Source organism: Phodopus roborovskii, unplaced genomic scaffold (genome assembly GCF_943737965.1).
Source record: "Phodopus roborovskii unplaced genomic scaffold, PHOROB, whole genome shotgun sequence".
Lineage (NCBI taxonomy): Eukaryota > Metazoa > Chordata > Mammalia > Rodentia > Cricetidae > Phodopus > Phodopus roborovskii.
Window position 1 is genome coordinate 58,954,509 of NW_026126511.1, and position 17,178 is coordinate 58,971,686.

At 40.0% G+C, this 17,178-nt stretch overlaps 1 pseudogene and 2 gene segments (V, D, J or C); all 3 read right to left on the bottom strand.

Moving 5' to 3' along the window:
* Nucleotides 1–1,342: 1,342 nt before the first annotated feature.
* Nucleotides 1,343–1,927, bottom strand: LOC127230073 (T-cell receptor alpha chain V region 2B4-like). The segment is given in 2 exon segments: nt 1,343–1,692; nt 1,876–1,927. Coding segments are annotated over 2 exon segments (402 nt in total).
* A 2,690-nt stretch (nt 1,928–4,617) lies between these two features.
* LOC127230432 (syntaxin-17-like) lies at nt 4,618–6,104 on the bottom strand (annotated as a pseudogene).
* Nucleotides 6,105–11,509: 5,405 nt separating this feature from the next.
* Nucleotides 11,510–12,039, bottom strand: LOC127230074 (T cell receptor alpha variable 9-2-like). The segment is given in 2 exon segments: nt 11,510–11,874; nt 11,982–12,039. Coding segments are annotated over 2 exon segments (423 nt in total).
* Nucleotides 12,040–17,178: the final 5,139 nt, after the last annotated feature.

A 17,178-nucleotide genomic window follows, 5' to 3' on the forward strand; every position in this document is an offset into this window, starting at 1 on the left:
TTTTAACAATAATTCAGTATGAGTTGATCTAATAATATGTTTGTTCAGCAGTGTAATAGTCACAGGTTCTCCCCTAGGGTCTATGTCTTGTGTAGTCACAAGTTTTTGTCCTCAAAGGGTGTCACATATGGGTTTCAGCTTGTGAAGTAGACCTTAAATCAAATCAGTTGTTAATTAGTTACTCCCATGGTATTTGTGCCACTATTGAGCTAATGGGCATGCCAGCCAGGCTGTGGCTGTACCTCACCAGGTTCAGAGACCAGAAAGATTGACAATCCATGTTCCAGCAGGACACAGAGCACATTCTAGCGCTATGAAAGCTATCCAGTAAGAATGAAGTATCAAGGTGAGTATCAACTTAAATTCTCCATGTTCTTTGACTTATTCAAAAGGTTTGTACCATCAACTTTCAAGCAGTGATCAACAGTATTGACAATATTTCATAATATAGAGATGTATATGGAACCAAACTAGTCAACAGAAAGTAATCTACTCCTGACATTTAGCTTTTTGTTCGTTAACCTGTGTTGTCTAATAGGGGCATTGTTGCCCCATTACAGGGTAATTCTATTGAAATTCTTTATATATCTATATCTATATCTATATCTATATATATGTGTGTGTGTGTTTATAAAACTTCTATAATACATTTCTATATGAATTTTTCAAAACATGTAATTGGAAAAGTTTTACCACATACATCTGATACAGGTAAATATCTGGAATATAAAAATAACTTTGAAAAATCTAAGCATCATTACAACATACAACCTGATGAAAATTGAAATATGAAACTATACAAATATTTCTTAAAAGATGAAGTACAAATGATATTAACACTGCTAGATACTATGAAAATACAATTTAAAACTAGTTTGAAATTTAATTTTACCCAAGAAGAATGATTGATGTCAACAAAAGGAAAAGACTACTGTCTAATTACTCACTCATAAGCTGGTGGTCACCTAGCCCACTTGTATTCCATAGATACCATGAATAGAACAGCAATGAACATGAATAAGCATATATCTGTAGTAGTCTATAGATTCCTTTAGGTATAGTCCAAAGAGCATATAGCTGGACCATCTGGCACATAAAATTTCTAGATTTTGAGGAATCTTTACATAATTTCCTTATTGATCCAACAGTTTGTATGTGTGTCAGCAATGAATAAATATTTCCCTTTCTCAAAATCTAAGACAGTATTTCTCTTTGTTTGCTTTCTGGATCCTAGCCATTCTTCCTGAAGTAATATGAAATGTAAAGCAGTGCATTACCTAGTTACTATCAATGACAGCCTATAAAAAGAGTGGCAAAATCATCAACAATAATAAAATCCAGCTCAGGTCTCGTTGGGGTCCAATAGGTTTTTGTGCAGACTGCAAGTGCCTGGGGAGCACTGTGTGCTCACTGCACACAGGTAGACAGCTGAGTCACTGGGCTGGGAGTCTCTGATGTGCAGAGAAACATGCAGGCTGGCTTTATTGAGGAAAGCTGTGAATCTGCCTTCTTTCTTTTCACCATTGGAGATGATGGACATGAGAAACTTGGGTCCTTTCCCAGGACGCTGTCTGTACCACCAGAAGTTCAGAGAAGCACTATCGCTGAAAGTGCAGTTGAGAGAGGCCATGGCTCCCTCTGGGACACTGAGGGATTCTGGGTTCTGCTGCACCTTCTGCTGGCTGCTCACACCTGTGCAGAAAGACAAAGGTCAGACAATGAAAACTAGATGCTTATGGAGGCCAATAGTATAAAATGGCTTTTCCATGGGCCTCCCACCCTTGACTAGAGAAGAAAAACTTCCACCCTTACCCTGGAGTAGACATCAACTTCACATATGACACCTTTACATCCAGAAGACATGCCCAAACTCACAATTAGCCTGAAGCCACAGGACCAATAGTAAAACACTCCAGTATTTCTCCATTCTCTCTTCACTGAGGATCAGAGTTTAAGCTGAGAAAAAAATAGTTTCACATTTCTAATGTTTATCGTTCAGGAAACATCAAGACTCTGTGCCACCAAGTAGGAAACAAAGCTCTTTTCACCACCCCTGTTTCACCAGCAAACCCCTCCCCCCAAACTCTCTCAGAACCACTTGAGAGGTCCCCCATGTCTCTGAGAAGAGACCGCCATCTTGTGGATACTGACAGTGGCAAAACATTTGCTAAACATAAACACCTTTCTTTTTTATTTTAAAACAATCTTACTTTACATACCAAACCCAGTTCCCTCTCCCAGCTGTTCTCCCACTCCCCTCACCTCCTCCCTACCTCATCCCCCATCTACTCCTTAGAGAGCTTGAGCTCTACCATGGGGAATTAACAAGTCATTCACATCATATGAGACAGGACCAAGGTCTTTCCTCTGTATCTAGCCTGATCAAGGTATCCATATAGGATGGGCTCCAAAATGCCAATTCATGAACAAGGGATAAATACTGGTTCTACTGCTAGTGTTCCCACAGACTGTTCAAGTCACCCAACTGTCACCCACATGCGGAGGGCCCAGTTTGGTCTTATGCAGGTTCCCCATCTCTCAGCCTAGAGTCAGTTAGCTCCTACTTGCTCAGGTCAGCTGTTTCTGTGGGTTTCTCCAGTATGGTCTTGACTCCTGTGCTCATCACTCCTTCCTCTCTACAACTTGACTCCAGGAGTTCAGCCCACTGCATAGCTATGGATCTCTGTATCTGTTTCCATCGGTTACTGGGTAAAGGCTCTATGATGGCAAGTAAGCTAGTAATCAATCTCATTATAGTGGAAGGGAATTTAAGGTAGCATCTCCACTATTGCTTAGATTCTTAGGTGGGATCTTCCTTATGCATTCCTAGGAACTTCCCTAGTGCCTGGTTTCTTTATAACCCCATAATGGCCCCCTCTATCAAGGTATTCTCATGCCTCCCCTCCTTCTCTGTCCTTTCCTGAAGTAGACCTTCCTAATCCCTCATGTTCTCTTCCCCATCCCCTTCTCCACTCCTCACTCTCCTATTACCTACCCTCCCCCCTCCCCTCATGCTCCAGATTTACTCAGGAGATCTTGTCTATTTCTCCTTCGTGTGTGTGTGTGTGTGTGTGTGTGTGTGTGTGTGTGTGTGTGTGTGATCCATGTATGTCTCTCTTAGAGTCCTCCATGTTTCCCTGCTTCTCTAGGATTGTGAACTGTAGGTTGGTTATTTTTGTTTTATGTCTAATATCCACATATGAGCACATATACACAGTGTTTATATTTCTGTATCTGGATTACCTCACTGAGGATTTTTTTTTCTAGTTCCACTCAATTGCCTGCAAATTTCAAGATGTCACTGATTTTTTTTTTCAAATGAGTACTACTCCATTATATAAGTATACCACATTTTCTTTATCCAGTTGAGCAGAATCTAGGTTGATTCCAGGTTCTAGCTATTACAAATAATGTTGGTATGAGCATAGTTGAGGAAATGTCCTTGTGGTATGAGTGTGCATCCTTTGGTTAACTGCCCAAGAGCGGTATTGCTGGGTCTTGAAGTACATTGATTGCCAATTTTCTGAGAAACCACTATACTGATTTTCAAAGGTGCTGTATCAGTTTGCATTCCCACCAGCTATGGAGGAGTACTGCCCTTATTCCCCTTCCTCTACAGCATAAACTGTCATCAGCATTCCCTAATCTTAGCCATTCTGACAGGTGTAAGATAGTGTATCAGAGTTGTTTTGATTTGCATTTCCCTGTTGGCTAAGGGTGCTGAGCAATTCCTGAAGTTTTTTTCAGCCATTTGTGATTCCTCTGTTGACAATTCTGTACCTCACTTTTTAATTGGATTATTTTCAATTTTGATATCTAGATAGAGGGAGCCATTATGGGGTTAGGGAGACACCTGGTGCTAGGGAAACTCCTAGGAATCCACAAGGATAACCCCAGCTAAGACTCCTAGCAATAGTGGAGAGGATGCCTGAACTGGTCTTCTCCCATGAGGAGCTAAAAATAAAAATCTGGCATCTTAGTTAAATACAAAATTAAGAGTCATTTGCTCCAAGTCAATGTATGTTTTCATGTACTTCAAGTTACACTTCAAATATTTCTGAGTTTCCTCAAGCAGCCACTTCCTTGAAATTAGTGACTCATATTTTCCTGTCGCCATCTCTGAGTGAGGTTCTTGCAGGTCAGGAGTATTTCACACTCCACACCTTCATTTTGGGCCACACAATACATCTGTATAAAACACTTTATCTTTGGCTTTTGGGAGAATTTCTTCTAGTTTAGCTTCTGCAAAAGCTAAACTTGATGGTAAGGATGTGTGAAGTCCTACAGGCACATATAGGGCAGTATGGCTTTTAACCATGGGATAAGAAAACCAGTACAACATTCAGTGTTGCACCTTCATTTTCAGTAAGTAAATGACAGTTTATTCCATAGTAAAAGCTGCTATGATACTAAGTTTACATCAATTTTGAATATGCAAATTTTATTAAAATGACATCAGGATCTTTTTATACATAAAACTGAACATTTATTTACCTGTTATATTGTTTGGAACATATCTATAATCATATCTTATGCATTTCTCTTTTAATTTTAGTAAAAGGAAACATGCTACAAAAGATGTTAACTTTCAACTTTCCTTTCTTTTTTTTGGGGGGGGGGCTTCTCTGTCCATTTTATAGTATTGGTTTCCTTCACCAGAAAATATAGATGGCCCAAGTACAACCAGCCCCCAAGTACAGAAGTAGTTCACCTGTGTCCCTTGTTAGGTGACAACATACCTACCAGACAGAAAGACTCCTCAACTCACCTGTCTCTCCCTATAGGAGGAAATCATCTACAAATACACTGACTCTCATGTGCCCGATACATTTCTACACTTCTTAGATTCGTAGAGTTACAGGTTCAGTTTTCACATTTCCAGGCAGAACGTTTGCTCTTTGGCAGTCTTTAAACTGGACCTGACAGACATCACACACCCTCAGCCCAGGATCCTCCCCCTCTAACATCTCCATTAACAGCCAGCAAACAAACACATCCAATACCGGTGGTTCAACACCACATGGACATGGAGAGCCTCTTCCCGACACTGTTCCAACAGCTGAGCCTTCAACAGCAGCAAGGTGCTCCTTAGGACGGATGCACTGGCACCAGTTGGAGGCTTGGGCTTTAACTGCATTTTTTGTCACTTTGGCTAGGGAGATCTGGACAGTTGGAAGTGAGCTTCTCCATCATTTTCTGTTTCCTTCTTTGTATCAAGTTTCCACCTGTGAAGCCCAGCACCCCACCACCAAGTGCAGCTGCAATTCCTGCCACTTTGAAGCCTGCAAGGAGGCCGATGGGACCCCCCACCACTCCTCCAATGAGTGCACCTGCCACAGGCAGAGCTGCCAGCTTGTATTTTGCAGCCTTCCCCAAGTTTTTGGTTCCCTCTTCAACATTAACAGCGGCACTGTTGACATGGTCTGCAATGCTGTCAATCTTCTCCTGCTGAGAATTCACTAGGAGGGAGAAATCAGTGACCAAATGGCTAAGTTCAGTTAAGTCCGCTTCTAAGTTATCCCAGGACTCAGTAGCATTTTGGTCTCGAGGAATTTCAGGCAAGGCATATATCTGAGTCAGACTCTGAGAAGCAGCTTCGGCCTCTGTAGTGTGGAGTGCTCCACCAACGGTTGTGGATCTGATCAGAGAAGGCTGTAATAAAGCTTCCTCACTGAATTGTTTCTTGAGTTCTTCAACAGACTCCAAATGGAGCTGGAGAAACTCTGCTGTGGCCACCGCCGCTGATTCCTTAACAGGGTCGACCATCCTCTTCAGAAGAGCCAGATCGTCTCTGTGGGCTTTCAAGCAAAGCTTTTCCATTTCTTGGATATTGGAGCGCAGTTGCTAAACAGTGCACCCTGCATTGATGTGCTCTTCATGCAACTTGTCCCAAATTCTGCACCGTTGATACTTCTCAATGTTTATCTGGTGTTTTCTTAACCTCTCCAGGTCTGTTGGTATCACTATCTTAGTGAATTTCTGGATAGCTGGCTCTAGTCATCATAACCTCACTTTTTCTTCATCTTCAGACATTCTGTTGGCCACTTCCACTTGTAGTGGCTCTCTTCTCTCATGCAGAAACACCTCCCACCTAGGCGCTCAAGGCTGTCCAAGATGTTAACTTTCTATATATCTATGTAGCAACATTAATCATTGTTCATTAATTTTGTGTGACCCTAAGTTATTTAATATTAGTTTTTATTATTTCACTCTGCAATATTATCCGTAAGATTTCAATTATTTTTAATTTTAAAAGTATATTTTATTAATTCTTTTAGAATTTCTAATTAAGTTGTTAGCCAAAATGGTCCCATAGGAATCCCCAACCAACCCAGTCTGCTGTCAGGACTATATCCTGCTCTCTACAAACCCAGGGTAAAAGGAAATACTATCATTATAAATAATGTAGCAATAAAATCATTCCTAATGACATTCTACTATACACATAGAACAATGCCAAAGAAACATCATCCTGCAGCAGATAGAAACAAATACAGAGACCCACAGACAAACATTATGCAGAGAATGAGAGACCTTGCAATGGCATGAACCTTTTAAAACCGCAAAACCTACCTCCAGTGGCTTCCTTCAATAAGCTCTCACATCCTAATTCTATCCATATAATCCTACCAACTAGTATCCAAGTATTCAAACATATGAGCCTATGGGAGCTACTCTCATTCAAACCACACACGTATAGAAAAAGGTTCAGGTACAACTAAGAAATTACAAAAAAAAAAAAAAAGATAAAAAGAAGAAGATGAAAGAAAAGAAAAGAAAGGAAAGAAAAAAAATGAAGGAAGGAAGGAAAAGAAAGAAGAAATTTTATGATTTGTATGCTGGTGGAGAAAAACAACAACCTTATCAATTGGCAAGGGATGTTCCTTGTCCCTTCATGGTGTGGAAGGGTGTGCAATTACTAGCCTTTATTCTTGATCAATTATTATAGCTTGGAAAAATAAAAATAATGAGCTGTTTGTGGATCTCTTGTATACTACACATATTATTGGGTTTGCCAACAACATGACTATTCTACCATTTCTCAGAGATGTGCCATCAGGATGCAGCTAGAAGCATGAGGTATTATCTTAGATATGGTTACTATCACTAAGATGAAACACCATGACCAGAACAACGTGGAAAGGCTTACATTTTATCTGGCTTACATTTCAACACTGTAGTTCATCACTGAAGGAATTCAGGACAAGAACTCAAACAGGGCAGAAACTTAGAGGCAGAGCCTGATGAAGAGGCCATGGAAGGATGCTGCTTACTGGCTTGCTCATCATGACTTCCTCAGCCTGATTTCTTACAGAACCCAGAACCCTCACCTTAGGGACGGCAGCACCTACAATTGGGCTGCCTCATCCAGTCAATCACGAATGAAGATAATTCCCTACAGCCAGAACTTATGGAGACATTTTTCTCCATTGAGGTTCCTTTCTTTCAGATAACTCTAGCTTGTGTCAAATTGACACTAAACTAGCCAGCACAGGCAGCACACCCTATGACACAGTAGAAACTCACTCATTACTTCTATTGGGGCAGGAGAATCACCAAGATCAGAGTTCTATTCAACTGTAAAGAAAATGACTTCATAAAATTTGCAGGTATATGGACAGGAACCAAAAGTATTATACTGAGTGAGGTAACCCTAGTGCAGAGAGAACATCACATGCTGTCTGATTTGTGGTCCTGAGACTGAATCTTCAGAAGTGAGAACACAGCTAACAGTGACCACAGAAACCAGGAAACTGAAAAGGTGCCATTGGGAGAAATGGAAGAAAGAGTCCATGAAAGGTGGGCAGTAGGGCACAGAGCTACAAACGGGAAAATCTGAAAAGGGAAATGACATTTAACTTGGAAGAGGGGATACTAAGGATGTCTGAAAAACCAGGCCCTCTGCATGTGGATGACAGTCATGTAGTTTGGTCTGTTTGAGGGGCCCCTGACAGTGGGACCAGGATCTGTCCCTAAGGTGTGAGCTGGCTTTTTGAAACACATTCTGTATAGTGGGATGCTTTGCCCAGCCTTGATACAAGGAGGAGGGGCTTGGTCCTGCCTCAACTTGATATGCCAGGCTTTATTGATTCCTTCATGAGGGAGGAGGGGCAGGAGTTGAGGAAGGAGGGGAATTGTGGATTGGTCTCTGAAGTGAATAAAATTTAAAAAACAATGTGATCTGAAAAATGAGAATGCCAACTAACATGTCAACATAGATATGGAAAATCCCATAAGGTCCCACTCCTATTTGACTGTTCAGAGCAAGGGAATCAATTTTCCCTAGAGTTAAGACTTATGATTGGTTATCCAGTCCAAAGAGGTCATCCTATACACGTGCACATAGGAGCAACATTAAATGGATTCAATCAGAGTGTGTGTGTGTGTGTGTGTGTGTGTGTGTGTGTGTGTAAGTAATTAAAGAAGAAGACATGAATTTGGAGATGAAGTAAAGAAATGTGGGAGGAGTTAAAGGAAGATCAAGTAGAAATTATTAAAGTATAGTACACATGTATGAAATTATCAAAAATGTTTAAATTAGAATTAATAATTACTCTTGGTGAAAGGTTAACATATGAAAGAAGGGAGACTGGGTGCCTTTCCTTAACTGGATTTTATCTAAGGAACATGGATTGTGCCAAAATGCCAAAGCATTATGCATGGTAGAGATGGGGATTCTATGAGTCTGAAGAACTGTATATAGTGTAGCCAGATGTGTTTTGGATTCTCTCTACAACTCATTAGCACACACAAATTCTTAGGAGTGTTTTCATTCTTAATAAGCCATTTCTGTTTCCATTTTAAGTCTGTATTTCTGGTGTAAGCCTTTTTCCTGGGACAGAGGAGTATGGTACTGGTTGCTCTCTGCATATAGATCCGAGCTCAGCACTTCTAAGCAAATTCCCTGACATTCTTGGCTTTCTCAGTGTTTCTCAGACCTCTGTGGTGAACTGAAAATGCTAATATTTTCTCCACCTCCTCACCTAATGGTGGCTGCCAGGATTTTCTTCTTTCCTGTATTGTTGCTTTTCTCTCAAAAACTATTAAAATTTTTCTTAAGCTTTCTTTTCAGATTGTTTTACAATTGTCTTTTTATTGAGATTGATAAAGCCTAAAGAGAAATTCAGTTCTCTAGTACAGTGTTGCAGACTGCTCTGTCCCCTATGCCTCCTTGAAGCCTGCAGGAGCAGGTTTTGGTGTTGGCTGCAAGTGTCTGTGGAGCATGGTGCACCCACCACACAGATGTAGGAGGCAGTGTCCCCGAGCTGGGTGTCTGTGATGTGCAGGGTGCTGTGCTGAGCTTCTGTATTCAGACTTGTTGAGAATCTCCCATTTGAGTTGTTGTTCTCTCTGTGAGTCATGACTGCCAGGGACACAAGACCTCTGCCTCTGTCTTGTCTGTACCACCTTAAGTTGTTAAAGGGGCGCACGGTGTAATTGCATTGAAGGATGCAGCCTTTTCCCTGCAGGACAGCCAGGGAATGGGGACTCTGCTCCACTTGGGTCCTGCCAGTAGCCCCTATTCAGAAAACAGTGTGAAATTCAGAAATCAACCATCCATACTTAGTGCTTGTGGTTTGTATCCTTCACTCTCCACGAGAATCTCAAGTGACCTAAGAATAGGCATAGTTTACTCTCTCCACCAATCCCAAGGAATTACATCCTTCCTCAAAATCCTAAGAAAATGTTCTTTGATTCCTGTGGCCCCCCCAGGTTAAAACCACCACTAACTTACACTGAAAATACAGCCATGAAATCACCCAGCAGGCACTCTGATGCTTCTCCATTGTTGTTCTGCAGAAGTCTGCCCCAAAGTTGCTGCCTATTTCATCATCTCTTTTTTGTAACATACAGGAAGTATCAGGCAGCACATCCAGCCAATCAGAGACTGGAGACCCACCTCAGCTCCTGGAGTCAGGACCAATGCAGGCACTGCCATCCTGGGGTCAGAGCTGGACTTGCACAAATCCTTTGAGTAAACTTTTTGTGCTGGTGATGTGATGCATGATGTAGATTCTTATGTATCCACAAAAACATGGTGGGGTTTCAGTTACAATCTATTTCAGGACCTCAGTTAATTTTGGCTCTACATAGGACATTAGAAAGGACATTAACATTTATTTCCTCATCTAAAAGTAGATGTGTAATGATTTTTCAAATGAATAGTAATGACTCATGCATGGTAGGGGCTAGTAGTAACAACTAGCCTGAAAATAGTCCAAGCCTAAAATGTGAATTCCTTTAGAATGTGACTTTTCCCTGTTCTGTTTGCTACAGTCACCAGTGTCAAAAAGTGAGTTTTGTCAAGAAATAGGTACATTAAAATTCTGTTTAAAAATACAAATTTTATTAATTATTTGACAATTTCATGTTTGCATATATAATGTATTTTTGAGTTAATGTTAAATTCTGCTCTCATAGTAAGTGTAGAATTTTAGTCATTTATTATTAGTTCTATAATACTTTCAAAGACCTGTTTTCTCAAAAATGCTAAGGATTAGCAATTCTCTGTGCTCCTGAATTACACCAATGGAAAAGTCCAGTATATGGCACAGGTACTGACAAGTGCTAAGTGTTGAAGGTTTTGAAAATTCCTTTCTTAATGCTTTTTATTTCTCAGAGAAAGTTAAGCCAATGAAAAAGTGAAAATGATTTAGGTAAGTAAAGATTTGCGGTATATCTGAGATCTAATGCACAGAAATGGAGAAAACTAAAGAATGGAAACATATGTTGCCTGAAAAATCAAAAGGAAACTAGAATACAAGACAAAAACAGACTTCTAGGAGAGAGTTAGGAGCAGCAAAGACAGTATGATCACTGCTTTTGTGACAGTGTGGCCTGACCAGATTGTTAATCTCACACTAATCTAAATCTCACTGTGAAATAGATGGATTTCCTGTGATCATTTGAAGGATTTGAGGAAAAACGACAGTTGGCCATAGTGACTTGTGCCTTTAATGTCAACACCTGGAACACAGAAGCAGGTGTGTCTTTGTGAGTTTGAGGCAAGCCTGAGAGTTCCTGAATAGTCAGGACTATATAAAGAGACCAGCAAAGTGAGGTGTCTTCTGCACAATGAGAGTCTCTCCCTTCAGCTCTCCATGTTGCTGTTTGCAAGTGAGACCCTGCAGTTTCTCCTTGTCTTTAAGAATTCCTCAGGTTTTGTGAGGAAAGGCTTGCAGCTTTCTGTCACTTTCCTACCAGATTGTTAGGTTACATTATGCAGTTGTCTCTCCAGCACATTTCATTATCTAAAGATAGACAAGGTTTAAATGTGGCTCAGTGGCAGACCCCTTGCCTGGCAGGGACAAGGCTCTGGGTTGGTCCCCAGCACTGCAGGAAAATAACTTAAGATTACTGTCGCAAAGACCACTTCATTCTTCTACTGATTTGAGAAGTGATGTGGCCTGGCATGCGAACTGTTACAGGATTTTCACAGCAGAGAAGTGTAAGGCCACACAACACAGGGTACACTGAATGAAGGCAGATGGATTTCAGAGGCAGATGCTCAGCAGCCAGGCAGCCTGCTGCCTCTCAGTTTGTGCTCAGCTCCCCCTGCAGTTTCTGTCACTGTGTCACCCAAAGCACAGTAGTACTCAGCCGAGTCTGACTCTTGGACTGATGATTTCCGCAAGTGGAAGGAGGTTGATCCTTTATCATGAGTAGCTTCAAAACCTCTGCTGCTTTCCTTCCTGCCAGCTGTAATGACTTTCAGGAGGAGCTGTAGACTTTCTCCAGGATATCGAACATACCAGAAAAGAACAGGGTATGCGATGGTTGTGATTGAATACGTGCAATTTATTGTCAGGAACCGGCCTTCTGAGAGGGTCACTTGGCCTCCTGCTTGAGTCACTGAGTCTCCATGGGTCCTTCCTACAGTGCAAGGAGAGCAGAGAGAGGGAGAGTGAGTTCTGTGTCACCTGGAGGATAATGCTCTTAGATAACTTAAGGCTAAAGACTTTGTTGTTTAAATCACTTACCGAGTATAAGGAGTATTGCAGTCATGAAGCACAGAGAAGAGTCCATTTTTAATGTCATCTAGAAAATGGTCTTGATGCTTAGCATGAAGAAATCTTGATTCGGAGGAAGTCTGAGTCTGCTCAGAAGTCTGAGTCTGCTCAGATAAAAGTCACACAGGAAATAAGACTATGTTAGGAAACTGCACCCCCTGGTGGACAGGAACTGAACTGAGGATGGATGCTACCCTGTGCCTCCTCCCAGATTTTAATAAGGCATATGTCAGTCTTTAGGTTCTTGTACATGTAAAGACAACTGTCATGTTACCTATGTCAGAATGGACAAGATCAATAAAATAAATGACAGAACATGTTGGTGGGGATGTGGGGAAAAGGAACTCTTATTCATTATTGATGGATTGCAAACTTGTACAGACACCATGCGAATCTTTTTGGTGATGCCTTGGGAAGATGAGAACAGATGCTATACAACTCTTGGGAATATACCCCAAGGATCCTGCACCTTACCACAGAGGCACTTGCCTATCCATGTTCCTTGCTGCCCTATTCACAGTACACAGGGATTGGAACATCCCAGATGTCTATCAACTGATGAACAGATGATGACAGTGTAGTACATCTACACAATGGATTAGAGTTCCATTGTTAAAAAGAGAAATTATGAAATTTGAAGACAATTTGATTGAGCTATAAAAATATGAACCTGAGTGAGGTAACCTAGACCCCAAAATATAAATATTGCATATTGTCTCTTGTATGTGGATATTAGCTTTTAAACTTTTGATAGGCATGCCATAATCCAAATAATCACAAAAGTTGGGTACCAGATAGGGTCCTATGAGGGATGAGAGTGTCACCCTAGGAAGAAGAAATAGAACACAGTGTTATAGTCAGACAAAAGGAAAAATGGATTAGGAAGATTAAATAGGGAGAGGATGGAAGAGAAAGGTAAATGAGGGAATTTGAGGAGGGACAACTAAAACGAAAGGCCATTTGAAAACCCATATGAGAACACATAATTGTAGAAGCATCCTAAAATATACATACATACATACATACACAATGAATCTAAATGGAGTCACTGAATAATAGGGCAGACAATGCTCCAGCTAGACATCTTACATCACCAAGTAAAACCCATGTTGATACGAGTAGGAGACAGAAAGAGGGCACAATAGTAGTAAAAACTAAGAAGTTCTTCCAGGCATTGTGACACATTATTTAATCCCAACACTAGGGAGGCAGAAGCAGGAGGATCTCTTATGAGGTCAGCTATGTCTACATAGCAAGTTCTAAGATAGAGGATCCCTGTCTCAAAAAACAGAACAAGCAATAAAATTAAAGAGAAATATATAATTGTATTTTGTCAGATAAAATAATGAAAATATGGTGAAAGCCTTTTGTAAGACAACACTGCAATACATTTACCAAAGCTACCATTTTATTTTCTTTGAATACTTTTTTTTTTAGATTGTCGCCTGACACACAACAGGCACAAATGACTGCATTGAAGACATGTGTTTAATGCAAAATTATTAATGTTATGGTGGTAGCAATATTTGGTTTTACTATGTGTTTATTATTTTAACAAATATTTTGCAATACAAAACAATGAAAATTAATAGAAAGATAATGATTAAAGACTAATCCCTCTTTTTCAAGTGTAAAATTTTGTACTTAAAATTAAAATGTGTCTGTGTATAAACAAATTACTTAGAATTATGTAAATGTAAAGCCCTGTACAGTGGAACACGATGAAAATCCCAGCCTGTGGAAGGCTACATTATCTCTCTCTCTCTCTCTCTCTCTCTCTCTCTCTCTCTCTCTCTCATCTACCTATCTTGCTTAAAGAAGTAGGCATATTTTCAATTCTCCTCAGAATGCAAATGGAAGTAGAGTTACTCTTTTCTATTTACCTCAGCATTTTACATTCCTACTGGCAATACATGAAGTTACTACCTCTATGCCAACAATCACTACTTCACATCTATTTTATATTACCTATTTTATTGAATGAAATTGCATTATCCTAAAGGCTGATCTTGTTTGCTATATTTCATTGTGCTTTATTCCATGCTTAAAATAGTCACATGTAATCTAGGCTGGCTTCAAAGTCTTAATCCTTCTGCCTCACCAATCTGAGTGCTGGAATTGAAAACATGTGCCACCATGAATGGGTTTATACAGGGCAATGCATTCCATCATTTGTCCACTTTGAGTTTCTCATTATGTTATCATAGAATTCAAGGGGATACAAATTGGAAAGGAACAGTCAAAGTATCATTATTTGTAGATGATATGATAGTGTACATGTGACCAAAAAGTTCTACTAGTTAATTCCACAGTGGCTAAAGTCCTACAATGATGTTACTGGATACAAGATTAACAAAACAACAACAACAAAAAAAAAAAAACCAAATCCAAAACAAAACCTTAGCCTTCCTATATACAAATGACAAATGGATTCAGAAAGAAATCAGGAAAACTATAACCATCACAACAGTGACAAACAATAAAAAAAATCTTGGGGTAGCCATAACCAAGCAAATGAAAGATATATGACAAAAACTTCAAGTCTTTAAGTAATGAAATTAAAGAAGATATCAGAAAACAGAATGATCTCCTATGCTCATGGATCAATATAATTAACGTAGTAAAATGGCCATCTTACCAAAAGCAATCGACAGATTCAACCCAATCCCCATCAAAATTCTAATATAATTCTTTACAAACCTTGAAAGGACAATACTTAATTTCATATACAGAAGCAAAAAAGACTCAGGATAGCTAAAACAATCCTATACAATAAAAGAACTACAGGAGGTATCACCATCCCTAATTTCAAGATCTACTACAGGACTACAGTAATAAAAAGCTGCATGGTATTAGCATAAAAAAAACATGGAATTGAATGGAAGAACCAGACATAAGTCCACCAGCCCAGGGACACCTGATTTTTCCATCAAGAAGCCAGAAACATGCAATGGAAAAAATAAAGCATCCTCAACAAATAGTTCTGGTCTAACTGAATGTCTGCATATAGAAGAATGCAAATAAATGCACACTTATAACCCTGAACAAAACACTAGTCCAAGTGGATCGAAGACCACAATATAAAACCAGACAATCTGAATCTCATAGAAGAGAAAGTAGGCAGTAGCCTCAAATATATTAGCACTACAGACAATTTTCTTTTTTTTTTAATTTTTTTAATTTTATTTAATTTTATATAACAAAGTCCAATTAAATGAAAACAAACATTTATACACAATATTTGGGAATTTGGGCGTTGTTCTTTCCAAACTACTTCCTGCTGGTAAGGGGCGCTGTCTTGGGGGGATTCGAAGAAGATTCAGATATCCTGGCTGTAGCACTACAATTTTCTAAACAGAAAACCAGTAACACAGGCACTAAGAATGACAATAAATGGTATCTCATTAAACTGAAAAGCTTCTGTAAAGCAAAGGATACTGTAAGACAATAGGATAAAACACCAGCCTACAGAATGGAAAATTTTTTTCAACAATTACACATCTGATAGAGGGCTACTATATGTGTTACACATAACAAAACAAACATTCCAGTTAAAAAATGGATATAGACTTAAACAGAGAATTCTCACTAGAGGAATGTGAAATGGTTGAGAAATACTTAAAGAAATGTACAACATCCTTAGCCATTAGGGAAATGCAAGTCAAAACTCTCTGATATTCCATCTTACACCTGTCAAAATAGCAAAGATCAAAAACAACAATGACAGCTCATGAGGAGCAAGGGGAACACTCCTCCATTGCTGGTGGGACTGCAAACTTATATAGCCACTATGGAAATCAAAATGATGGTTACTCAGAAAATTGGGCATCAAACTACCCCAAGATCCAGCTATACCATGCCTGGGTACTTGCTCAGCTATGTTCATAGCAGCTTGACTCATGATAGTCAGGAAAAGGAAGCAATCTTGACATCTTTCAGCCAAAGAATGGGTAAAGGATATGTGTTTTTTTTGTACAATGTAGTGATATTCAGCTGTAGGGGGAAAATAAGCATCATTAAATTTGCAGGCAAATGGATCAAACTAAAAATAAAAACATCCTGAAAAAGACAACCCACATCCAGAAAGATAAACATGTTATGTACTCAGTTATAGGTGAATATTATCTGTTAAGTAAAAGCTAATCATGCTACAATCCACAGACCCAAAGAAGCTAAGAAACAAGGGAGGTTCAAGGGGAGGGTGTAAAGATTTTCCTGGGAAGGGGAAATAAAATAAATTAGTTGGGTGGCCTGGGGGCAGGTGGGGTGGAGACAGAAGGATCAGGTAGGGGAGAGAAAGACTGAGAGAAATGGCTTGAATGGATGGACATTAAAGCAATATGGACCTAGTGCAGGATAAACTTTCTGAGACCAACAAGTGACCCCACTGAGGACTCCTAGTAATGGAGGATATGGAATCTGAACTAGCTTCTTCTGTAACCAGGCTAGGCTTTCAGTGGTGGAACTGAGACAACAAGCCAGCCACAAAACCTTGCACCCAAAAACAGTCCAACCTGCAAGAAGTACTGGGTAAATAGTGGCTCAGAGCTTTGTGGGAGTGACCAAGCAATGACTGGTCTAACTTGAGGCCCACACCATTAGAGGGAGCCCATGACCATCACTGCCTAGATGGCCATGATCCAGACGCTGGATGGCTCAGAGACCTAGGGTATGACCAAACATGACTGATAACAACAACAACGAGTTAATGAGATGAGTCCTAGTAAACTCTGCCATACTCATTGATAGGTGCCTAGCCCAATCATCATCAGAGAGGTTTTCCAGTAGCAGAGGGGAGTAGATACAGAGACCCACAGTCAAAAATCAAGTGGATCTTAGTGAGCCACGCAGAAGGATTGTAGGAGTCAGAGGGTCAAGGACACCATGAGAACACAGTCCACAGAATCAACTACACAGGACTCATAGGTGCTCACAGAGACTGAATCAGCAACCAAGAGCACACACCGGTCTGTTCTAGGGCATCTGATTACATGGTGTGGTTGTTTAACTTGGGGTTTTTGTTGGACTCTTAACAATGAGAATGGGGATGTCTGTGACTATTTGCCTACTCATGAGACCCTTTTCTTTCTACTGGGTTGCTTCATTCAGCCTTGATATGAGGGTTTATATCTAGTTTTGTTGTATCTCATTCTGTCATGTCCAGTTG